We start from the raw sequence: 26802 nt of genomic DNA, 5'->3' as shown, positions 1-26802 counted from the left end.
TGACCAGCCACTCACTGTCCACACGGGTCCCATTCATCAGCACTTGGTTCACAGCCGACTGTATCTCGGCAGTTTCAATGCTCATCCTCTTCGTAAATGTTGTGAAGGGACCTGCCTCCACCACCACCTCGGGCAGTGAGTTCCAGATTTCAGCTACCCTGGTGACACCGGCTCCTCCGCTGTTGTGCGGGGTAGGGTTGTTACCTTTGGGGTGGGGGGGGGGCTCGATGTTATTGTTCCCTTTTGTCCAGAGGGGTGGGGTTTGTAGATTGATGATCGGGATGCCGTTCTTTTTTTAAGCTGGGGTTGGGGTGGGAGTTTGATTTTTCTCTCTGAACGACTTTCATGCTGGGACTCACAAACACAACAGCTCGTTAGTGCCGCTGTATCTGTCAGTTCACCAGCGCTTGAAAGCAACCGATCCTTGAATGTGGAGACGGAGATGCTGGAGAAGACAGCGCCCCACTCGCTGCAAGGAGAGCCCGAACACGTGCCCATGTCCGTGATCTGATTGGATACATCGCCATGACGTTCAGAGCAGTGAGATATCATTCCCTGGGTCTCATTTTGGAAGGGATTCAGTCGGCCATCGCAGATTCACCAACAGCTTCGCACTGGGAAGCGGCCGTTCACCTGCTCCGTGTGTGTGAAGAGACTCATTCAGTGAACCCACCTTGTGATGCACCGGTGAGTTCACAATAAATAGAGGCCACATTTCTGTCCGGAGTGAGCAAAGAGTTTCACTCAATCATCCCAGCTGCGGCAACACCAGCAACTTCACATCAGGGAGGAAGTTCAAATCAGCTCCGTGTTAAATGTTTAACCATCACGGTGATGAAGGCAGCTGCAGGTTCATGAGGGACTGTTACTGTCAGATTCTGCAGTTCTTGCGGCTGCTCATCGCACCCAGGACTGAACCCTGGTCACTGAGCATTGGAGGAGTCTGTTCTGCTGATGTTAGACTTAAACTAGACTGATGTTTAATATTGTGGAGCTGTGAAAGATAAATCAGTTTGTATCAAATCCCGTGTCTCAGGTTCTTATCGTCTCTAACACACTCACAATGTACACTAGAGTGGCCACTCTGTCCATCTGGTCCCTGCCCATGTTTCTGTTCCATATCAGTATATTAAAATCTACCCCTGCCGTTCCCCCTCTCACTCTCCCTGTGATGACAGGTTACAACTAGTCACCGCTCCGTGGAATAGGAGATTTCTCTTGAATTTCAGAGAATCATAGAAATCTACAACACATTACAGACGCTTTGGCCCACAATGTTGCGCCGACCATGTAACTTACACTAGAAACTGCTTTAAAATTACCCTACCGCATAGCCACCTATTTTCCTAAGCTCCGTGTACCTATCATAGGACTCTTAAAATACTCTATTGTATTCGCTTCTGCCACCATCGCTGGCAATGCATTCCACACAAACACCACTCTTTGCTTTAAAACCTTAGCTCTGACATCTCCTCTGTACCTACTTCCAAGCAGCTTAAACCTATTCCCCCTCGTGTTAGCCGTTTCTGCCCTGGGAAAAAAAGCCCCTGGCTATCCACACGACCAATGCCTCTCATCATCTTATACACCTGCATGAATTCCCTGCATGATTTTCTCCGGGTTGAACAAGACGATGAGCTCACTGTGGTTGTGACGTTGTTCAGGGCTCCGGACGAAGTTGGTTAAACTCCTTCTTCTCCGCTCTTTTCAATGTTTTGTGTCATTTTCACCTATTTTAAAGGACTTTGACTCACAGCTGGGTTGTTGCAATTTTTACGTACCAGCAGCAATAGATCACTAACGGAGTCTGGTTTCGATGTTAAAACTACTCTCTTCATTAGTATCTACTCCAAATCTAAAAGATTGAACGAAATAAACAGCAATTAACGGTGTTGTACGTATTCCAAACTATTGGGAAACAATGCTTAAAGTCTTAAGATGGTAAAGTGGAAAAGTTCAGTAATCCACGGAATAAGTGAGTGAGAGGAGAGATTTGTAAATCCACACGAAGATGTAGAGAGAAGGCAATTACGAAGAATTCCACACACATTCCACGCTGGATAAACGAAATAACAGTCGCAGAAGATCGTATCCGGCGATTAGTTCCGAAATCCACTTAGAAATATCACCAGGTGACAGTGACAGGAATATCGTCTTCAAGTGGTTACCACAGAACACCCCGATTCCAGGTAAGGGAAATCCACACATCTGGATGATACGAAGTGACAGTCACACATCCGTTGTGCACTGCATGCCGATGATCAACCCAATCTTTTGGGCATAGCAGTGACAAGCTGAAGTCTCTCTCACTCTTCCTCTCTTCCTCTCCCTCTCCTCCCCCCTCTGTCTCTCTGTCTCTGCTGCAGCGCCTGTGTGACGTCACAGACCCGCCTCACTCAGGCACTTAAAGCGACACTCACAGTAAACGAACCTGCGGTCTCGTAACACAATGCACCTCTAAAGTCTGACAGCAGACTGGCGAGTGAATCTTCGATGGAGCAGAGTCGGAAACCAAAGAGTTGCCAGCCTGAGTCAGGCTTTGCGGCTCCAGAGAGAGAATGGGTCTGGAGTTTACGAGGAAGAGGAGAGGGAAGAAACAGACCAACAGGATATGGCTACAAAAGGAAAATCAGAAAAATTTGGAAAAAAGATTGTTAGTTTCTGCAAAATACTGGTGGAAATCAAAAGATTAGGCAGCAATTGTGGAGAGGAATAAATAAACAACTTTTAGACCGAGCCTCTTCAGCATGCCTAGACTGTGGACTCCACTGCTTAGTTACTACCTGAACTGCAGAGCTCCTCCAGCATTTTGTGTGTGTGCGCGTCTCTGTATGTCCAGCCACTGCAGAATCTCTTGTGTTTTATATCCACATTTTACATTGGCATTAGATACACGTGGATATTGAATACATTGTTTATGTGAGCCGCTTCCTGCGTTAAAAAAGCTTCAGATTTTTTCTATATACCCGAAAAAAAAATGAGATATGGACATTGAATCGGTGCTTCAAGAACTGTTTAATGGCACCGGTATTACCCAAAAGGCCCTGCCAGAATAATTCTTATCAGGCACTGAAGCGCTGATGAACTGCGCAGGCGTCAGGCTGACGGCGTCCCCGAGTATCACGCATGCGCGCAGCACATGAGGCCTTGAAAATGTCGGTTGCAGGTAAGAGCGATTCTCCGTGTTTTTATCTGAAACACCGACTTCGGGATAATTCCTCTGAATTTCGGAGACCGTGACCAGCAACCCCGGGACAGTCCTGCCCTCTTCCCTCTCTCTCAGCCCCACGACCCGTACACGGGCCCCGGGGAGCTTCCGGCTGATGAGGGAATGGGAACCGATGGATCTCTCAGACAGAGCTGAGCTCCAGCTATCTAAATGCAAGGATTAGGAACTCGGAGAAAGGGAACAAAATCTTTTACATCACCCATCTGTGGACACTCTCTGGAGGTCCAAGATTCGTATGTTACACGACTGCTGGACTAAGTGTGTAAATGTAGGAGTGGACTATGCTGAAAAATAGATGTGCTAGATTTTCTAAAATTGACTCCTTCTACCTTAGGCCACAACCTTATCTGTCATTCCTTATTTATTTATTTATTTATTTATCTATCTATCTATCTAGCTATCTATCTATCCATCTATCTATATTATATATATGGAAAAGCAGTATAACATTAGATGATCCAGCATAAGATGAAAGTTTAAACCTTAGCCTTTGTTTTAAATCAATACTTAGTCTTTTCTGTGATTAGAAAATCGGAATCTTGGTTAAATTACTGGACATAAAGTATGGTGAGGTGCATTGCTAGCATTGTAGATTAGCAAATATTCTACTGTGGATTGGACTTCCAGAGCACAGTTATTGGATATCCACAGGACAGTACTGTCAAAGACTAAGATGGTACTTTCAAATAGAATTGGAAAGGAAATGAGAGGGAATTTTTGAGTGATGCAGAGCAAGAGAAAAGGATTGGAATTGAGAGGATAGTTCTGGTTGATGATCTCCTTTCATGCCAACAATAATTTTATAAAATTGTTCTGTGATTCTGTGTGAAGCTTTCCCTGGTCATTTGCCACCTCTTCTTGTGATTCTGCTCCTAAATGTGAAGACGTGGAGAAGTGAGTTTAAAATTATGCCATTGAACTGGTTGTAAGAATGGACCACACCTATTGGTCCTCATTTGGTTTATTCGGAGCCTTGTCAATAGCATGAATAACTGAATAAACATCTCATTAGAATGGGGTAGATTAAATTGAATATATAGGATCTTTAAATTATACCCCTTCCCACTTATTATTTTCGCTGGAAAAGAGATGTTGAAATTCTAAGTAATCCTGACTAAAGTGTATTAATGTTTGAAAAAAAAAGCTCAAGGTCAAATAAGTGTGAAACATTTGTAGAGTATTTTATAGGAAGGGACATTAAAGACATTCATCATTCATGCTGATTTTTCCTCCCAGCACTGCCGCAAATACACAAACCACCCCACCTCCCTTCAAATCTACTCCATGCTATGCCTGATGAACCAGCCAAGATTAGCAGTTCACCATCTGTGGGAAAAATTGAGTACAAATACCTAATAAGGTTGGGATGTGTACATTCGTCTCCCAATTTATGATGTAGGAGCATTGACATTATGCTGCTTTGTGTGTAAAATATACAATCCTCTTTGTTCAATTCTTTATTAGCTCGTGAACTTACAAGTTTGCTTCAGGGAGTTAAGCAATTTAATTTTAAACAACAGCATGAATTGACAAATGTTACCAATTTTAAATAGCAAAAAGTTTATAGTATTTTTTTCCTGGGAAAAAATAGAAGTGGGGAAAAAAAAGACTTTTGGTCTGAAGTTTGAATAGTGTTATCATGTGACTGCATTTTTCAAAAGAAAAGAACAAAGATTGTAGTTATCCAAATGCAGAAGGGTTAATCCTACGTTAAACTTGTGAATTAGGATTAAGAGATCCAAGATAATGTTAATTTAATGAAATAATTTAAATCCAATTAATGCTTTAAATCTACACTATATGTTCAAGAATGCATTTTAGGTAGCTCAACACCTCAAGCAGGTCAGTCAGGTATCTCTGCTCCCTTTAAACTCGCACGTTTCTGTTTCCCAGATGCCTTTGAAACTTACTTTGACCTTATTTTCTGAGCTTCTTTTAAACTTGGAGGTTATGTGGAACACATCATTCTGTAATGTGATGTCTAAAAACAGTGATTTGGAAGTGAGGTATGATATATTAATATGAGAACATCTAATAATACAGAAAATCTGCTGGTCCGACACCCAAGACCCAACCATGGCAGGTTCACTAAGTTTTACTGTGGTTCGTCACATGTTTGGAGGGCTGTCGCCTGAAAGTAATGATCATTAATCACCATCAATGTTACATAGTTCACACTGAAAATAAAAGCACAAGGGAGAAATCGGCCTCTGCCGCACCTTTTTTTCAGAGTGCTCAGTGGTTCATTTGAAATCAGGTCCAGAATTTTTCTGCACTTCTGATGGGAAATCTGTTGGATGTGTTTCTGACAAACAAACACCCAAAAAATGTAATGAGTCAATGCACCAAGTGGATTGAACGCCAGCACTTTTGAACAGTGTGTTTCAGCCTATTCTGTTTCAATCTTTATGAAATGTGAAATAATATGAAAGGTCTAGAACTTGATTGAGGGCTAAAAGATTACGAGAGGCATAGACAGGGTGGATAGTCAGTACCCGTTTCCCAGGGCACCAACAGCAAACACCAGAGGGCATATGTATAAAATTAAGGGAGGGAAGTTCAGGGGAGACATCAGGGGTAAGTTTTTTTTTTACACAGAGGGTTGTGAGTGACTGGAATGACTTGCCAGGGGTGATGGTGGAGGCTAAAACATTAGGGGTATTTAACAGCCTCTTGGACAGGCACATGGATGAAAGAAAAATGGAGGGTTACGGGGTAGTGTGGGTTTAGTTCTTTTTTTTAAGGTTTATATGGGTTGGCACAACATGGAGGGCTGAAGGGCCTGTACTGTGCTGTAGTGTTCTATTCTATGGCTCTAAAATCTTTTACATCACCAGTTGAGAAAATCATCTTTGATCTACCTCCAATCACAAAGAGGAAATCTGCAGGTGCTGGAAATCCAAGCTACACACACAAATTGCTGGAGGAATTCAGCATTAGTACTCTTTTCCATAGATGCTGCCTGGCCTGCTGAGTTCCTCCAGCATTTTGTGTCTGTTGCTTGTTCTACCTCCTCTCGGTCTGCATTTTTCTACCAGTGAGAACACGCTTCCACCAATTCTGTCTGGCTACGTAATGATATCAAACACCTTTGCCCCGGGCAACAAGTAGCTTTCACATCAGAAATGTGCCAGACTCCAGGGAGATGGACTACTGTCCTTAAAGGCAGTATTCCTTGGCATTACCATCACTGAGTTCTCCACTGTCAGTCACCTGGGTGAGACTTGAGGGGAAATACTTATGTACAATACCGTCTGTATTGTTGCTGTAGAATTTTCAAGTGGGAAGAAGTGGAGTGATATTTGGAAATCTGAAATTGAAAGCATCATTTAGCAAGAAAATCACAAATAGGTGGTTTGCAAAAGCTGTGGCGAGTAAATCCTTCATTAACCTGTTACATAGGTTGTGTGAGAGTGCAGATGAACTCGATCAAGACTCAACCAGAGGAGATTAAAGTTCTTACTGACAGTGATTTGCTCGCTGTTGAAATGAAAACCTCTCTATATAAAATTCAGTTTGCACATGTTGTTGTCACTGGGTAAAAATTGTACAGTACAAGGTTTTTGCACACACTGGTCATTACAAATTAGAGGGGATATTGGTGGGAAGGCGGGGAGACCTCCAGTGTCCCTGACGTCCTCACGTATATCCAGCTGCACTTTAAGGAGTTGGAGCTGGAAATGGATGAATTCCGCATCATCCAAGCGTCAGAGGGTGTGATAGGTATGACGAGCAGAGAGGTGAGTTGTACCCAGGGTGCAGGACACAGGAAACTGGGTGAGAGTCAGGAAGGAGAATGTTAAATAGCCATCGCCGAGTACTCTTGTTGCTATCCCACACAACAACAGGTGGACACTTTAGAAACTGTTGGGGGGAATTACCTGGCAGAGGAAAGTCAAAGGGGTGATAGGGGATTTGTTAGTTAGTGGAACAGAACTAGAAAGGGATGAGTATCCTAGTGGCAAGGCTTGCTGGTGCTCCCCTGTGGGGTGGGTGGTTAAACTAAAGTTGCAGGGAGGATCGGAGCCAGAATGACAGAACAGAGAGTGGAGAGGGTGAATTGAATCGAATTGACTTTATTACTTACATTCTTCATACATGAGTTGTAGAAATCTTTATGTTATGTCTCTGTCTAAATGTGCAATGTTAAATTTTTTAATAGTTTATAATAAATAGTATGTACAACAGGACAGTCAGGATAAATAAAAGTACAATTGTATCAGCATGAATTAATCAATCAGAGGGCCTGGTGGAAGAAGCTGTCCCTGGGCCTGTTGATCCGGGCTTTCAGGCTGTGCTACCGTTTCCCAGATGGTAGCAGCTGGAACAGTTTGTGGTTGGGGTGGCTCTGGTCCCCAATGATCCTTTTTACACAGTGGTCCTTTTTACACACCTGTTTTTGTCAATGTGCTGAATAGTGAGAAGTTCACATCTACATATGCGCTGGGCTGTCCGCACCACTCTCTGCAGGGTCCTGCAACTGAGTGAAGTACAGCACCCATACCAGGCAGTGATGCAGCCAGTCAGGATGCTCTCAATTGTGCCCCTGTGGAAAGTTGTTAGTATTTGGGGCCCCGTCCCACACTTCCTGAACCGCCTGCGGTGAAAGTGGTGCTGTTGTGCCTTTTTCACCACACAGCCAGTATGTACAGACCAGGTGAGATCCTCGGTGTTGTGTGTGCCAGGGAACTTAAAGCTGTTCACCCTCTCAACCGCAGATCCTGGGTCAGCCTGTCTCCATTTCTCCTGTAGTCTGCAGCCAGCTCCTTTGTTTCAGTGACATTGAGGGCAAGGTTCATTTTTGACACCAAACAGATGTCATTCAGACCTCAGGACATGAAATTATGATATTGTAGCCATTACTTGGACTTGCTTGCGCCCAACAGTCTGAGGGATTTCAAGGAACAAATCTGTAGAGAGATTGCGGACTATGCCAAGAAACAAAGGTTGATAAAGTGAGTGATTTTAACTTTCCATTTATTGACTGGAATCCTAGGCTGTAAAAAGACTAGATGGGGTAGAGCTTATCAAATCTACCTTAATCAGTATGTAAAATTCCTGATGTAGAAGTGTGCAATAAGCTATTGGGAAGTGATCTAGGGCGAGTGACAGAAATTAGTGTATGGGAACACTTTGTATCTACTGATCATGAGATTCCAAGTAAATACAGAAAAGCAGAGGCCTGGACCTCTCTTGAGATTCTAAATTGGAGAAAGGCCAATTTTTATGATATTTACAAGGATTTGACAAGTGTGGATTGGGACAGGATGTTTTTTAGCAAAGGAGAACTTGGTAAGTGGGAGTTCTTCAGAAGTGAAATTTTAAGGGTGTAGAGTTTGTATGTATCTGACAAAATAAAAGTTGAATGGTAACTAGTGCAGGGAATCTTGGTTTTCAAGAGATATTGAGGCCCTGGATATCTCGTTCCTCTAAATGCCGTGGACTGTTGGGTGCAACCAAAACTCATTAATGACAACCATTTAATAATTCCACTCCTGAACTCATCTGACTTTCCTTTAGTTGTCTTCTTTTGGATTCTAAAAGCTTCCTAATGGTCTTTTGCTCTTTTGTTTGCCCTCTCCTCTGCTTTTATGTTGGTTTTGGTTTCTCATTTAATCCACGGTTGTGCCCTGCTGTCATTCCAATGCTTCCACGTCTTTGGGATGTATCGATTACTCAGCTCTCGAATTGCTCCCAGAAACTCCAGCCATTGCTGCTCCATTGTCACTCCTACCTTTTCCCTTCCAAACAAGTTTGGCCAGCTTCTCTGTCACAGAAACATGGAGAAGTTCAGTACAGAAACAAGCTATTTGGCCCATCTAGTCAATGCCAAAAACATTTAATCTCTCTAATGCAACTACCTGCACCGGGATCATCACCCTCCGTACCCCTACCATCCAGGTACCTGTCAAACTTCTCTTAATGGTGAAATCGAGCTCATATTCACCACTAGTGCTGACATCTCATTCTGCACTCTCACGACCATTTCAGCAAAGAACTTTTCCAAATCTTCCCGTTAAATTTTCACCTTCCCCACTTACCCATGACCTCTGGTTGTCGTCCCACCCAACCTCAGTGGAAAAAGCTGCTTGCATTTACCCTATCTATACCCTCATAATTTTGTTTACTTCTAACAAATCCTCAAAGCAATGTAAAATTTCTTTGTTTATGTTTGGAGCCTTTTTTAGGTGTATAAGATGATGAGGGGCATTGAGTGTGTGGAGAGCCAGAGGATTTTTTCCCAGCGTTAACATGGCTAACAGGAGGGGGCATAGTTTTAAGGTGCTTGGAAATATATGCGGAGGGGATGTCAGGGGTAGGTTTTTTACACAGTGAGTGTTGGATGTGTCGAATGCACTGCCAGCAGCGGTTGTCGAGGCGGATACAACAGGGACTTTTCACACTCTCTTAGATAGTTACATGGAGCTCAGAAACATAGAGGACTATGCGCTAGGGAAACTCCAGGCAGCTTCTAGAGTAAGTTACATAGTCGGCACAGCACTGTGGGCCAAAGGGTCTGTAATGTGCTATAGATTTCTATCATTCTATGAAATTCAAGGGAAATCTCCAAACCCACGGAGTGGTGACTAGTAGTGAATATTGGGAAAGTTACTGGAACGTATGACCAGGAACCGGAAATATAAGTATTTGGATAGATGTGGAATGATTAAGAATAGGCAACATGGCTTTGCGCAGGATAGGTCATGTCTAACCAATCTTATAGAGTCTCTCGAGGAAGTTATCAGGATAGTGGATGAAGACAAGGCAGTGGATGTTGTCTACATGGATGTTAGCAAGGCACTTGACAAAGTCTCATATGGGAGGTTGGTCAAGAAGGTTCAGTCACTCAGCATTCTAGATGAGATAGTAAATTGGATGAGACACTGTCTTTGGCAGAAGCCAGAGTGTGGTAGCAGATGGTTGCCTCTCTGACTGGAGGCCTGTGACTAGTGGTTGCCACAGGGATCAGTGCTAGATCTGTTGTGGTTTGTCATCTATATCAGTAATCTGGATGATAGTGTGGTTAACTGGATTAGCAGATTTATGACCACCAAGACTGGTGGTGTAGTGGACAGCGAGGAAGACTATCATGGCTTGCAGTGCAATCTGGACCCCCTGGGAAAATGGTTTGAGAAATGGAAAATGGAATTTAATTCAGACCAGTGTGAGCTGTTGCACTTTGGTTTGACCTACCAAGGGAGGTCTTTCACAGTGACTGGTCGGGCACGGAGGAGTGTTGTAGAAGAAAGGGACCTGGGAATACAAGTCCTTAATTCACTGAAAGTGGTATCACAGTTAGATAGTGACGGAAAGAAAGATTTTAGCCCATTGGCTTTCGTGAACCAAATCCTGACAATAGATGGATATTATGTTGACTTGTAAAAGAGGCCTAATTTGGAGTATTGTGTGATGTTTTGGTCACCTACTGACAGGAAAGATTTAAAAGAGATTCAAAGATTTCAGATAAAATTCACAAGGCTGTTGTCAAGTTTGGAGGACTTGGATTATAAGGAAAGATTGAACAGGTCAGGACTTTATTCTTTGGAATGTAGAAGATTGAGGTGAGATTTGATTGTGGTAGAGGGGCATAGATAGTGTAAATGCAAGCTGGCTTTCTCCACTGAGATTGGGTAGGACTTCAACCAGTGGCCAGGGGTTAAGGGTGAAAGGTGAAATGTTAAGGGGAACATGAGGGGAAGCTTCTGCACACAGATGGTCATCTAGGTTTGGAATGAGCAGCCAGCACAAGTGGTGCACGCGAGCTCGATTTCAACATTTAGGAAGTTCGTGTAGGTACCTGGATTGTAGGAGTGTGGGAGGGGTAATTTAAATAGTTCAGCACAAGACTAGATGGCCCAAAGGACCTGTTTCTGTGTTGTACTTTTCTACAAGAACTTGAAATATTACAAAAATTCACTCTAACCCCTTTTACCAGCTGTGCGGACCAACCAGTCATCTCAGCAGGAATTTTTTTATATGGTGTTAAAGCTGTAGCACTTTAAGTTAATAATACATAAAAGAATTCCCAGATGCACATCCACAAAGACAATTTGCGTGAGACTGTTTCAGTTACTGTGGGGCCAGGCACCCATGTAGCTCAGCAGGAACAGGGAATAATACCAATGGAGAGAGTCAAACTGAGCCAGTTCACAGATTGGAGACGGCAGAAATGCCCCATTCTTATAGAGACAGGAAGAGCTTCAGGGAATTGATGGTCATTCCAGATACCAGCACTCTGCCCAGTCAGAAGATGATTTCTCTGTCCAACTTGGGTTGAACCTCACTGTAACCGTGTGATACCAAGTCAAACCATGGCAACTCAAGTAATCTCATCTGAAATGTTGTCCTAAACCCATTGATGGATTTTGTAAATGTTTTCACAGGTTAAAAACGAGAAGGAATTTGTCGCCGGGGATCTCAAACAGAAAACGCCAGTTTTGCTGTCTCTGTCTGGATATTTAAGAAGTGGAGCGAGGGATTCAATCGACTATCCTTCCTGCTCAGACTGTGGAGAGGGATTCAATTGATCATTTGACCAAATAGCAAGCCAGTCATCTTACACAGGAGAAAGGCTGTTCACCTGCTCAGACAGTGGGAATAGATTCACTCAGTTATCACAATTGAAGGTACATCAGCAAGTTCACACTGGGCAAGGCCATTCATCTGTTCTGTGTGTGAGAAAGGATTCAGTTGGACCTGTGGACACACCAGTCAGTTCACACCACACCTGGTAGAGGCTGGTGATCTGCTGAATTTCTGGGAAAGGATTCACTCAGTCATTTGACCTTATGGCTCACCAGCGAGTTCACACTAGGGAGAAGCCATTCACCTGTTCAGTCTGTGGGAAGGGATTCACTCAGTCATCCAACCTACGGAGTCCCCAGCGAGTTCACACTGGGGAGAGGCCGTTCACCTGTTCAGAATGTGAGAAGAGATTCACTCAGTCATCCAACCTACGGAGTCCCCAGCGAGTTCACACTGGAGAGAGGCGCTTCACCTGCTCAGTCTGTGGGAAGAGATTCACTCGGTCATCCAACCTACTGGTACATCAGCGAGTTCACACTGGGGAGAAGCCATTCACCTGCTCAGAATGTGGGAAAGGATTCAGTGAGTTATCCAACCTACTGGTACATCAGCGAGTTCACTCTGGGGAGAAGCCATTCACCTGCTCAGTCTGTGCGAAGGGATTCACTCAGTCATCCAACCTACAGAGTCATCAGCGAGTTCACACTGGGGAGAAGCCATTCACCTGCTCAGAATGTGGGAAAGGATTCAGTGAGTTATCCAACCTACTGGTACATCAGCGAGTTCACTCTGGGGAGAAGCCATTCACCTGCTCAGTCTGTGCGAAGGGATTCACTCGGTCATCCAGCCTACAGAGTCATCAGCGAGTTCACACTGGGGAGAAGCCATTCACCTGCTCAGAATGTGGGAAAGGATTCAGTGCTTTATCCAGCCAACTGAGACATCAGCGAGTTCACACTGGGGAGAAGCCATTCACCTGCTCAGAATGTGGGAAAGGATTCAGTGAGTTATCCAGCCTACTGAGACATCAGCGAGTTCACACTGGGGAGAAGCCGTTCACCTGCTCAGAATGTGGGAAAGGATTCAGTGAGTTATCCAGCCTACTGAGACATCAGCGAGTTCACACTGGGCAGAAACCGTTCACCTGTTCAGAATGCGGGAAGAGATTCACTCAGTCATCCCAACTACAGAGTCATCTGCCAGTTCACACTGGGGAGAGGCCATTCACCTGCTCAGACTGTGGAAAAGGATTCACTCTGATATCCCGCCTACAGAGACATCAGCGAGTTCACACGGGGGAGAAGCCATTCAACTGCTCAGTCTGTGGGAAGGGATTCACCCAGTCATCCCACCTACGGAGTCACCAGCGTGTTCACACTGGGGAGAAGCCATTCACCTGCTCAGTCTGTGGGAAGAGATTCACTGTGTCATCCCACCTACAGAGTCATCAGCGAATTCACACTGGGGTGAAGCCGTTCACCTGCTCAGAATGTGGGAAGGGATTCACTCAGTCATCCAACCTACGGAGTCATCAGCGAGTTCACACTGGAGAGAGGCCATTCATCTGCTCAGAATGTGGGAAGAGATTCACTCAGTCATCCGCCCTACAAAGACACCAGCGAGCTCACACTGGGGAGAAGCCGTTCACCTGCTCAGAATGTGGGAAGGGATTCACTCAGTCATCCTACCTACTGAGACATGAGAGTGTTCACACCGGTGAAAAGCCGTTCAATTGCACAGAATGTGGGAAACGGTTCACTCTGTCATCCCACCTTCTGGAACACCAGCGAGTTCACACTGGGGAGATGCCGTTCCCCTGCTCAGAATGTGGGAAGAGATTCACTCGCTCATCCGACCTGCAGAATCATCAGCGAGTTCACACTGGAGAGAAGCCATTCCCCTGCTCAGAATGTGGGAAGAGGTTCAGTCACTCACGCTCCCTGCAGAGACACCAGTCAGTTCACACTGGGGAGAAGCCGTTCATCTGCTTAGTCTGTGGGAAGAGATTCACTGAGTCATCCAGATTACTGGAACATCAGCGAGTTCACACTGGGGAGAAGCCGTTCATCTGCTTAGTCTGTGGGAAGAGATTCAATAACTCATCCAGATTGCTGGAACATCAGCGAGCTCACACTTGAGAGAGGCCATTCACCTGCTCAGAATGTGGGAAGAGATTCACTCACTCTTCCACACTACAGAGACATCAGCGAGTTCACACTGGAGAGGAGCCATTTACCTGCTGAGAATGTGGGATAGGATTCACTCAGTCATTCCAACTACAGGCACACCAGTCAGTTGTTATGAATCCCTAGGTTTTGTTTGCTGTGGACTGTCATTTTAAGAGAGAGAGATTAAGAAGGTGAATCAGTCTGACTTGCAGCTTGTTTACATCACTCACAGCTTGTTCAGTTTTAACTGAGGACACAGACACTCAGAGTCAGACGGAGATGAAGGAGGAAAAATGGAAAGATCGATACAAGGGAAATAGGTGCCAAGGGTCACTGTTTGGAATTTTCCTATGCCCGCAAGTATGGGTTAATTATCGATTCATCGTACACCGAATGTGTGGTTGTCACCTTGTTTGATCCATAGGAGTGGATCTGATTTGGGGTATCATGTGAAGACCACCGATGTGTTAACCCTTGCCTGGGTGTGGTGTGGTAATTCACTTGAAGACGATACGCCTTGTGACAAGTCACTTTGGGTGATAATTAGTATGTGGATTTGGAAGGATGACAGATAATATCTACAGTGACTGTTCTCTTGTTTTACCACCATGGAACCTGTGGAATTCGACATAATTGCCTTCTCTCGACATTTACCCTGGATTACATATATCTCTCTCATCACCTATTCTGTGGTTGAACTGAACTTTCATACTTTACCATCTCAAGACTCCAAGCCTTGTTCTCCCCAAGCTCAATAGTTTTGGATTTATATTTACACACATATATACACATAACACTGTTAACTTTTGTTTATCTTGCTTAAGTTACTATATTATAAGTCGATTCTAATAAAGATAGTTTTAAGATCAAAAACAGACTCCTGGTGTAGTCTCCACGAGGAAATCTGCAGATGCTTGGAAGTCAAACACACACAAAATGCTGGTGGAGCACAGCAGGCCAGGGAGCATCTATAAGGAGAAGCACTGTCAACGTTTCAGGCCGAGACCCTTTGTCAGGCAGTCTCAGGCAGTCCTGATGAAGGGTCTCGGCCTGAAACGTCGACTATGCTTCTCCTTATAGATGCTGCCTGGCCTGCTGTGTTCCACCAGTATTTTGTGTGTGTTGTTCCAGGTGTAGTCTATTGGTGCTGATTCGTTTCTAAAGCTTTACGATTCATAACAAAATTGGGGCCTGCATCTGGGATATGAACAGCTATGGGGGCGTAGTCATTAATTATCGATTTCATTGGGGAAGTCCCTTTTGATATATTTGTGTGTAGAAAATCAGCAGCGGATGCTGATTATTGTTTGGAAGCAGGAACCTCTGAGGCATTAGAGGATGCCAGATGGATTGAGTTGTTGAGTCTTGCTAGAAGGTTAAAACTTGCTATGTTGAAATTGACAATGAGGAGGGAACAGATGCAGAGGGTAATAGCTGAACATTATGTATCTGAGGGTGTGTTTAAAGTGGAGGAGTTGGACGTGTTTCCTGGAAGTAAACCTAGTGAGCTTGAGCTCCAGGACAAGTTAGAAAAATTAAAGATGGAGGCTGCGGAAAGGCAGAGGCAATTTGAGGCAAGAGAGGCAGAAAATCAGAGAGGAGGCAGAAAAACAGAGAGGAAGCAGAAAGACAGAGGCTATTCGAGCTGGAAAAGATACAGTGGTTGCAGCAAAGGGGTCTAGCGTTAGACTCTGGTGATGAGTTTGAGGCCAGTCAGGAAATTAAATTGGTACCTCCATTTGATCAGAAAGAGGTTGATAAATACTTACAGCATTTTGAGAAGGTTGCTTAGAATTTAAAGTGGCCAAAAGAGGGTTGGTTCTCTTACAAAGGGGGAGGCTCAGCAAGCCTATTCTGCTTTGACAGTTGATGAAGCAGCTGATTGTGACATAGTGAAACAGGCTGTGCTCAAAGCTTACGAGTTGGTCCCAGAATCATACAGGCAAAAGTTTAGAAATTTGTGGAAATCTGTGAACCGGACATATGTAATTTGCTTATGAGAAGTCTGTGTGTTTTGATCGCTGGTGCACATATATGATGATATATATGATGATGATAAATATATGATGATTTTAATAGCTTGAAAGAGTTAGTTTTAATTGAAGAATTCAAAAAGTGTGTCCCTGATGACATAAAAACATATTTAGATGAAAAGGATGCTGCCACTTTGCAGGAGTCTGCTAGATTAGCAGATGAGTTTGCTTTAACTCATAAGGTTAAGTTTACCCAGAATAAGAGCTTCCAAAAGAGTAGCAGGGGTCACCAGGGTAAACGCGAAATTATAGCTGGAACTAGTGACAAGTGTAAGGATGAAGGGAAGCAGTTGAAAGAGAAATATTCTGGTCTTGCTTGTTACTATTGTAAGAAAGCTGGTCATATGATGGCTAATTGTTCTGTCCTGAAGAAGAAAAAGGAAAAGGTGTCAGTCCCGAATACCTGTGATCAGTCTGTTGAAGCACCTATCAACCCACAGGGTTCTGAACATTCTGTTGAGGCTCAGTTATGGACTGAGAGTTCTGACCGAATTAAGAAGGCTTTTGATCATTTTATGTCAAATGGGTTTGTATTAGTAAAGGAAGGGTGAACCCAAGAACCAGTGAAAATTCTTCAAGTTACTGGCGATTCTCAGTCACTTATATTAGCCAGCGTTCTAAAGTTTGGTGATGAGACTTAACACTGGTGAGGTAAATCTTATTGAAGGCACTGGGGGTGGCATGGTTTCTGTGCCGTTGTACAAGGTAACTTTACTGTCAGGGTTGGTTTTGGGACCTGTTAAAATCGGATTATGCTCCATTTTACCATTGGAAGATGTTGGTTTGCTGTTAGGGAATGACCTAAAATTGTTCCTGCAGTGCTATTGACAACTAAGACAACCGCTGACGACCCACAGATGGATTTAAACATTTATCCTTCCTGCGCAGGAACTCGAAGTATGGCTAAGAAGTCTGCCGATGCAGACGGTTCTGTGCAGCATGATTCTGATACCCATGATAGCCAAAATCGGGATTCAGGTTATGATGTCAGGGAATTTCTGCCTTCATTGTTTCAACAGGATTCAGGTCGTAAGTCTGATGAGAAAGATGTATCCCTGTGTAGGAAGGAGTTTATAGCAGAACAGAACCGAGACCCTGAGATTGAAGCTTTAAAAGAAACAACTTTCTCAGATGATGAGATTAAGAAAGTGCCAGCAGGGTATTATCTCAAGGATGGAGTGTCAATGAGGAAGTGGAGGCCACCTGCTATACCAGCGAGTGAGGAATGGGCAATTGTTCACCAAGTTGTAGTTCCTAAAGTTATATGGCTGAAATTTTAACTTTGGCCTGCAGTATGCCATCAGGTCGACATTTTGGAGTGAATAAAACTGTAAACAGTTATGAAATAATTCTACTGGCCTAATTTGAGGAAAGATGTTGTGACCTTTTGCAGAATCTGTCACACTTGTCAAGTTGTGGGTAAACCGAATCAGGTCACGCTAGTGGCCTCACTCTGCCCTATACCTGCATTCGGTGAACCCTTTTTAAAATTTATAGTGAGGGGTCCTTTGTCCTTGTTAAAGGAACAGTGGATTGATGGGGATGTACATCTTAACTTGTTAGACATTGTGTAGAAGTTCAAGAATAAACTACAAGTCTGTAGTCCAGTGAGACAAAACTTAAAGATTTCTCAAAACAAAATGAAGTGTTGGTTTGATAAGTTGGCTTTGGAAAGAAAATACCAGGTTGGGGATAAAGTGCTTGCTTTATCTCCAATATTGATGAATCCACTTCAGGCTAAGTTCAATAGACCGCATGAAATAGTCTCTCAAATTAATGATCTGAATAATGCTATTAAAACACCTGACCAACGTAAACTAACACAGGTGGTGCACATAAATATGATAAAGGCTTATTTTGACAAGCAGGCTCCATCTGTGAGTGTTGTTGTCAAATCATATGAATCTGGCAACCCTGAGAATGAAACAATTGACTTGTCTGAGACTTTTCACAAGCCAAACATGGTCCCAGATAGGCTAATGAACTCAGTTGTTCCAGAAAACATTGTTAACAAGTCGGCTCATCTGCAGCCAAGGCAACAACAACAGCTGAAGGAAGTAAGCCTGATGTTTAAAGATTTATTTCCCGATGTTCCCAAGCAAACCACGGTCGCAGTACATGATGTAGATATTGGTCAAGCCAAACCGATTAAACAACACCCATATTGTATGAACGTTGAAAAATGTTAAATTGGCTGAGCAAGGAATTGAATATATGCTGAAAATGGTATTATGAGTCCTTCAGCATCAGATTGGAGCTCACCCTGCGTTATTGTGCCTTATCCTGATGGTGGTGTTAGATATTGCACTGATTATGGGAAGGTAAATTCAGTAACAAACAGATTCCTCTCCTATCCCTAGGGAGGATGATTGCATCATTAAGGTTGGAAAAGCTAAATTTCTTACAAAGATTGTTCTGTTGAAAGAGTATTGGTGTGTTTCATTGACGGACAGAGGTAGAGAAATTTCTGCATTTGTGACACCTTCTGGGTTCTGTGAATACAATGTTTTCTCTTTTGGAAGGAAAAATGGTCCAGGATCATTCCAGAGAATGATTGATTCTCTAATTCGAGGGTTAGAACATACAGATGCCTATATTGATGACTTAGCCACAGGGAGTGGCACTTGGGAAAAGCATATCACTGCAGTCGAAAAGCCGTTTGACAGGCTTTCCCAGGACAACCTTACAGTTAGCTAAGAGTGAATTTGGCCATGCCACTGTGACCTGTCTTGGCTATGTTGTTGGTCAAAGCAAGTTGGCTCCTGTTCGGGCAAAAGTCCAGACAATTTCTCAAGTTCCTATTCTGACTGCTGAGAAGGCTCTTAGAAGGTTTCTGGGAATGGATGGATATTATCGTAAGTTCTGTAAGAACTTTGCTGCTATCGCTCTTCCTCTGACTAATCTCCTGAAGAAGCGTGAAAAGTATGTTTGGACTGAACCTTGTCGGGAGGCATTTGATCGATTGAAAGGTATTATTTGAGGTTAGGCCAATCAATGTAGTGCTGTCAGCCAATTTCATTAGCAGGTTGGAGCTGTGGGTGGCAACACAAGTCATGGGTGCACAGAGAGTAAAGGAGAGGGCCAAAGAGACAACCCTGTGGGTTATGTGTGCTGAGGGTCAGAGAGACAGAGGAGATGGAGCCCACTCTTACCACCTGCCGGCGATCTGACAGGAAGTCCAGGATCCAGCTACACAAGGCAGGGTGAAGGCCGAGGTCTCTGAGCTCCATGTCGATACTTCACGCCTTCGTATGGACTCTCCCTACACTTCCCCTCCCTTGGAAAAGCAGGCCATGCACTCAAAGAACCTCATAACCTGGACATTCTCGCTGCAAACCCGCTCCCCCATCGGGGAAGAGATACAAAAGCCTTAAATTGTGTAACACCAAGCTGAAGGATGGCTTCCTGTCTGCAGTTATAAGCCAAATGAATGATAAAATGGACTCGACCTCACAATGTAACTCGACGTGACCCTGCACCATATGTCTATCTGCACTGCACTTTCTCTGCAGCAATAATGCTTTGTTACAGTTATTGTTTTATCGTATATCAGCTCGATGTACCGTTGTAATGTATCGATCTGTGTGGATGGTACGTCAGGGAAGATTTGAACTGTCGTTCAGTACATGATGATAATAAACAAATTCCCCATTTTAATTGTGTGCAAATATTAGACAGACTGAGCTTCTGCTCTGGAACCACAGAAGGAAACTGAACAGTTCTCTTTCTGAGGAACGCAAGTAAATAGAAAAGGCTTTAATCTCTCATTACGATCTGCTGTAAGTGAGATCAGGTGACTGGTGGTGGGTCTCCCATATTAATATCAGAATCAGGTTTAATAGCACCGGCATATGTCATGAAATACGTTCAGAAGTAGAACCTAATTTTTAACCATAGTTTTTAACAATTGTGATTTAATATAAGAATATAAATATCACATTGTTAAATTATATAAATAGTACAAAATGAAAAAAAAGATGTAATAAACTATTTTAACTGTGCCGACTGTTTGACTGACTGGGTTGTTGCTTTGGAAGTAGTGGAGTGAAGCTTAACTGAACTGCACACATTTATGAGAAGCTCAGATAATTATAAAAAGCTAAATTCTCACATAAGTGGGTCAGACACCCAGAAACATCGGCAGCACTTCAGCAGGTAAAAACAGTGGAATGAAACATGGTGAAAATATTGCCGAAAAAAAACCATATTGTCCACCACAACGAGAGGACGTGACAGATCCGGATCTCACCGCCTTGTCTGAACGGGGAAAGATGAAGCTACACGTATAGGTAGAGCAGTGACCCGCAGATGCTGCAGATCTGCAGAGAAACGTGAACAGGAAACGGGATCACGTGGCCGCTTTGGTCTCTCACCCCCAGACAGATGTCCGTTTACCCACTACTCTGTGGAAAGACGCAAACGCCGCTCACATCTCCTCTCACCTTAAATGTATTAGACATTTCAACCCCCAGGAAAAATATATCGTCTGTCCACTCTGTCTATTCCTCTCGTAATCTTATAAACGTCCATCCAGTCTCACCCCAGCCTGCGCCGCTCTGGAGAAAACAACATAAGTTTGTCCAGCCTCTCGTTATAGCTCATGTCCTCTAATCCAGGCAGTGTCCTGGTAAACCTCTTCCCCGCCCTGTCCAAAGCCCCAACATCCTTCCGAGAATGGGGGCGACCAGAACTGTATGAAACACTCCAGATGTGGGCTAACTAGTTTTATAAAATTGTGTTACAAACTGTAGCGTTTTAGAAACAAACCAGTAGCAATAGAGTTCACACTGGAGTCTGGTTTTGATGTTAAAACCATTATCTTTAGTAGTATCGACTGATAATATAGTAACTTAACGAAATAAAGGAAAGTTAACAGTGTAATGTGTATATATGTGCAAGTATAACTCCCAGACTATCGAGCCTGAGGGAACAAAGCTCAGAGTCTTGAGATGGTAAAGTATGAAAGTTCAGTAATACACGGAATAAGTTATGGGAGAAAGATATTTGTAATCCTGGGTGAAACGTAGAGAAACGGCCGTTACTAAAATTACCGCCGTCGATGTTCTTATCCGTTGAATCCGTCCACATACGAGTTATCAGCGAAAGTGACCTGTCACAGGAATACCGTCTTCCAGGGGTTACCAAACAACATACCCAGGCAAGGGTTAACAGAATATATTCCACAATCCACTCCTATGGATTATAGGAAGTGACAGCCACACACGTTCGTTGTGGTTCCGTGTAGCGATGATCAACCCACTCTTGTGGGCATAGGAGACTTTCAACCCTCAGCTGCGACTAACTGAAGCGATCACCGTTCTCGTTCTCTCTCTCTCTCTCTCTCTCTCTCTCTCTCTCTCTCTCTCTCTCTCTCGCTCTCTCGCTCTCTCTCTCTCTCTCTCTCTCTCTATCTATCCCTCTCTCTCTCTCCCTCTCTCTCTCTCTCTCTCTCTCTCTCTCGCTCTCTCTCTCTCTCTCTCTCTCTATCCCTCTCTCTCTCTCCCTCTCTCTCTCCCTCTCTCTCTCTCTCTCTCTCTCTCTCCTCTCTCTCTCTCTCTCTCTCTCTCTCTCTCTCTCTCTATCTCTCTCTCTCTCTCTCTCTCTCTCTCTCTCTCATGGTTCAGTCCACAGTCAGCGCTGTCAGCCTGTGACTGACGTCATAGTCCCGCCTCCTCACGCCGGCGCTCTTAAAGAAACAGTCACTGTACGACCGCAGGCTCGTAACAGCCGCAACACAACTTCCCGACTTTTGAACTCAATGCTTCAACTAATAAAGACAACCATGACATTTGCCTTCTTAATCACCCGATCAATCTGTGCAGTCTCTTTCAGGGAGCGATGAACTTGGAGTCTAAGATCCCTGTGATCATCAACACTGTTCAGGGTTTTGCATTCAACAGTGTACTGTCTCATACATTCGACCTACCGAGCTGCCAAGATGATCATCACTAATCAAATCTCACTGAGATTTCTCAGGTCCTGTTGAATTTATTGTAAAGTGCACAAGTACGGGAAGGTACAGGTACAGAGAGACACTGACTTGTAGCAGCATCACAGGCAAGTACATTCAGATAACACACGGAACACAAGTTATACGAGGCTCTGTCAGTAACAATCTATAAATATGTTTTCTGTCATCAACAATATATAAAATACATTGTGTCATGATCACTATTAAAATGTGCATTTTGTGTCAATAACAGACTTGGAAATGTTGAATGTGCTCCCTGTCTGCATTCCTCCTGTAATCCACAACCAGCTCCTTTGTTTTTGTCACAACGAGGCAGAGGTTGTTTTCTTGACACCCCTGTGTCCGGGTGATGACTTCTTCTCTGTAGGCTGCCTCGTCATTATTTGGGATTCGGTCGATCAATGTAGTGCCGTCAGCAAATGTAATTAGCAGATTGGGACCCGCCACTGCAGCCCCACAGTCCACTATGTACTGATTGCAAAGCTACGAAATTGCATGTGAATAGCCTCCCCTCCACCAACTCCACTCTTTCTGCCTCACCAGCAGACTGGGACATCTCACATCTCGTTGCCTCCTCCAGGACAATAAACTGTGAACAACTGTGGTCAGGGACTGATCTCTGGGGTACTCCAAACGCTACCTCCTTCCAGTCTGAAAACGACCCACTCATCCAGACACACACTACCGGCAGTTTATCATCTCCAACGAAAAAGCCTAATCACCTACTCCTGAGGGTCAATACCATTGCTAACTCTGAGTTTACCACCGTCAAATGCCGGGAGGGACATAATAATCAGAAAGTCTCTAGTCACAGCCGTGTAAATAAAATGTGATCTCAGTGGGTGTGTGGCGCATGCTCAGAACGCGAAGGAGACAGACAGACTGAGCCAAGTCACAGACTGATGAAGGGGAGGAATGATCCATTTTGATACAGAGAGGGAAGCAGAGAGTTTGATGTTGTGGTTGATTCCGGAACTGTGGCCAGTTAAAAGATGAAGTCTTGTCCCCCCAAATTGTTTTGAGATGTGACAGTGTTTTTCTCTGAAGGCACCATGGAAACTAAATAATCTGAGTGGAAATGTTGTCCTTCACCCACTGACGTGGTTTGTAAACTTTTAACAGTTTAGAAAAGACAAAGGATTTGTGTATGGGAATCACAAACACAACAGCACGATAGTTCCGCTGTATCTGTCAGTTCACCAGCGCTTGAATGCCGCCGATCCTTGAATGTGGAGGCGGAGATGGCGGAGAAGACAACGCTCCCTCTTGCTGCAAGGAGAGCCCGAACATGTGTCCATGCCCGTTATCTGATTGGATACATCGCCCTGACGTTATAGCAGTACTGGCTCTCATTTTGGAAGGGATTCTGTCGGCCATCGCAGATACACCAACAGCTTCGCTCTGGGAAGCGGCCGTTCACCTGCTCCATGTGTGTGAAGAGACTCATTCAGTGAACCCACCTTGTGATGCTCCGGTGTGTTTACAATAAATAGAGGCCACAGTGAGCAAAGAGTTTTACTCAATCATCCCAGCTGCTGCAACACCAACAACTTCACATCAGGGAGGAAGTTCAAATCAGCTCCGTGTTAAATGTTTAACATCACGGCGACTGAAGGCAGCTGCAGGTTCATGAGGGACTGTTACTGTCAGATTCTGCAGTTCTTGCGGCTGCTCATCGCTCCCTGGATAGAACCCTGGTCACTGAGCATTGGAGGAGTCTGTTCTGCTGATGTTAGCCTTAAACTAGACTGGTGTTTAATATTGTGGATCTGTGAAAGATAAATCAATTCTGTATCAAATCCCATGTCGCAGGTACTTAATGTCACTGCCAAACTCACAATTTACACTAGAGCGTCCACTCGATCCATCTGGTCCCTGCCCAGGTTTCTGTTCCATATCAGTATTTTCAAATTTACCTCTCACTCTCGCTGTTGCAAGGTGTCACCACTCTGTGGGAGAAGTGATTTCCCTTGGATTTCTTAGAATCAGAGAAATCTGCAGCAAATTACAGGCCCTTCGGCCCACAATGTTGTTCCGACTGTGTACCCTACTCTAGAAAATGCCTAGAATTACCCTACCACAGAACCCTCTATTTTCCTAAGCTCCATGTACCTGTCTAAGATTATCTTAAAAGACTCTATTGTACCCGTCTATACCACCGTCGCTGGCAGTGCAGTCCACACACCCACCACTATCTGTATAAAAAAATATATATCTCTGACTCCTCCCTTGAACTACTTCCAAGCACCTTAAACTATGACCCCCACGTGTTCGCCATCTCGGCCCTGGGGAAAAAGCCTCTGACTTTTCACACGATCAATGCCTCTCATCATCTTATACACCTGCATGAATTTCCTGCATGATTTTCCCCTGACTAATTAACACGATGAGCTCGCTGAGTATTTGACCTTCCTCAGGGCGCTGGACTAAAGTGGGTAAATTCCTTTTTTCCCTGCTCTTTTCAAATTTTGTATCATTTTCACCAATTTCAAAGGACTGTGCCTCAGACAGCTGGGTTGTTGCAATGCACCTCTAAACCCTGACAGCGGACTGGCGAGTGAATCTTCGGTGGAGCAGAGTCAGAAAACAAAGAATTACCAGCACCAATCAGGGCTTTGAGGTTCCGGAAAGAGATGGGGTCTGGAGGTTCCGAGCAGGAGGAGGAAGAGGAACCAGACCAGCGGGTTGTGGCTATGAAGGAAAGATGAGAAACATTTGGAAACTGGTTAATCGAAAAACAAAATGCTTAATTTCTACAAAACATTGCAGATTATCAGCAGATCAGGCAGCAAATGTGGAGAGGAATAAATGGGCAGCATATAAGCCGATCCCCTTCAGCATGTCTAGACTGTGTACTCCTCTGCTTAGTTGCTGCCTGAACCTCAGAGCCTCTTCAGCATTTTGTGTGTAATCATCTTTGTATTTCCAGCAAATGCAGAATCTCTTTTGTTTCAGATCTGTTTCAGAACACGAAATGCCTGTTGATATTGAGTGTATCGTTTATGGGAGCCGCTTTCTGCGTTAAGAAAGCTGCTGAGTTTTCTACACAGAAAAAAAAACTGAGATATGGACGTGGAACCGGTCCCTGCAGAATCTTTTAATGGCACCATACTTACCCATAAATCACCACGTTTAAAATTTCGCTGTCGTTTGAAGCACCGATCAAATGCGCAGGCGTCAGGATCGCAGCCGTCTCCGATAAATACGCATGCGCGCAGTATACAAAATGTCGGGAGGATCGGAAAGGTAAGGGTTTTTCTGACTCTAATTGGGTGACAATTGCTGTGAGAACCGGAGGCTGTCGCCCGCAAACTCAGCACAGGCCAGATTTTTTCTTCTCTCTCAGCCCCACGATCCGTACACGGGCCCCGGGGAGCTTCCGGCTAATCAGGGAACGGGAGCAGATAGATCTCACAGACGGAGCTGAGCTCCAGCTATCTGAATGCAAGGATTAGGAACTCGGAAAAAGAGAACAAAATCTTTCTATCAGCTGTTGAGAAAATCACTTTTGTTCTATCTCCTACCGCAGCAAGTGAAAATCTGCAGAAGCTGGAACTCTTTTAATGCTGGAACAGCATTAGGACTCTTTTCCATAGATTCAGCCCGGCCTGCTGAGTTCCTCCAGCATTTTGTGTGTGTTGCTTGTTCTACCTCCTCTTGTTCTGGACTTTTCTACACGTGAGGACATGTTTTGACCCGTTCTGTCTTGGTACATAATGATATCAAGCACCTTTGTCCTGGGCATCAAGCAGCCTTCAAATCACAAATATGCCAGACTCTAGTGAGTCAAACTGCTGCCCTTCCCTTCATATTCATTGGCATTGCCATAACCGAGTTCATCACCGTCCGTCACTTGAGGGAGGGTTCAGTGGAAATATTTATGTAAAATACAGAAACTGGTTGTACCTGTTTGCATTTTGGTGATGCAAAATTTGCTGGAGAATTTGCAAGTGGGAAGAAGGGGAGTGATATTTGGAAGTCTGACTTTTTAAAGCATCATTTAGTAAGAAAATTGCACACAGTGACATACAAAAGTCTGGGCACCCCTGCTCAAAATTCCTGTTCCTGAGAACAGCTAAGCGAGTAAAACAATGACCTGATTTCCAAAAGGCATGAATTTAAAGATGACACATTGTTTAATATTTTAAGCAAGATTACTCTTTTGCATCCATCATTTACAGTTTCAAAATAATAAAAAAGGAAAAGGGCCTGAGTTTGGACACCCTCCATAGTCAGTGCTTAGTAACAACCCCGTTGGCAAGTATCACAGCTTCTAAATACTTTCTGTCGCCAGCCAAGAGTCTTTCAATTCTTGTTTGGGGATTTTTGCCCATTCTTCCTTGCAAAAGGCTTCTAGTTCTGTGAGATTCTTGGGCCGTCTTGCATGCACTACTCTTTTGAGGTCTATCAACAGATTTTTGATGATGTTTAGGTCAGGGGCCTGTGAGGGCCATGGCAAAACCTTCAGCTTGTGCCTCCTGAGGTAGTCCATTGTGGATTTTGAGGTGTGTTTAGGATCATTATCCTGTTGTCGAAGCCATTCTCTTTTCATCTTCAGCTTTTTTACAGACGGTGTGATGTTTGCTTCCAGAATTTGCTGGTATTTAATTGGATTCCATTTCCCTATACCAGTGAAATATTCCCATGCAACTGGCTGTAACACAAGCCCAAAGCATGATCAATCCACCCCTTGCTTAACAGTTGAAGAGGTGTTCTGTTCATTCTGCACCCTTTTTTTCTCCAAACATACCATTGCTCATCGTGGCCAATAAGTTATTTTGTAACTTCATCAGTCCACAGGATTTGTTTCCAAAATGCATAAGGCTTGTTTAGATGTCCCTTTGCAAACTTCTGATGCTGAGTTTTGTGGTGAGG

At 44.0% G+C, this 26802-nt stretch overlaps 2 protein-coding genes across 3 annotated transcripts in view; one reads left to right on the top strand and one right to left on the bottom strand.

Moving 5' to 3' along the window:
• LOC132389638 (zinc finger protein 229-like) overlaps window positions 1-26802 on the bottom strand; it is a 195479-nt gene that overhangs the window by 109513 nt on the left and 59164 nt on the right. The gene's annotated exons all lie outside the window — the stretch shown is intronic.
• LOC132389636 (gastrula zinc finger protein XlCGF26.1-like) overlaps window positions 3103-26802 on the top strand; it is a 48268-nt gene continuing 24568 nt past the window's right edge. The window contains exons 1-2 of one of the 2 annotated variants that reach the window (XM_059962159.1): window positions 3103-3166; window positions 11614-13730. In XM_059962159.1, coding sequence (XP_059818142.1) covers window positions 12019-13730 — 1712 coding nt within the window. In that variant the 5' untranslated portion in view covers window positions 3103-3166; window positions 11614-12018. Of the gene's footprint in view, window positions 3167-11613; window positions 13731-25132; window positions 25174-26802 lie in introns of those variants that run through there. The other variant, XM_059962157.1, reaches the window with a different exon arrangement.

The sequence above is a fragment of the Hypanus sabinus genome, unplaced genomic scaffold (assembly GCF_030144855.1).
Source record: "Hypanus sabinus isolate sHypSab1 unplaced genomic scaffold, sHypSab1.hap1 scaffold_62, whole genome shotgun sequence".
Lineage (NCBI taxonomy): Eukaryota > Metazoa > Chordata > Chondrichthyes > Myliobatiformes > Dasyatidae > Hypanus > Hypanus sabinus.
Note: the sequence above shows the minus strand (reverse complement) of the source record. Positions and strands in the feature narration are given on the sequence as shown.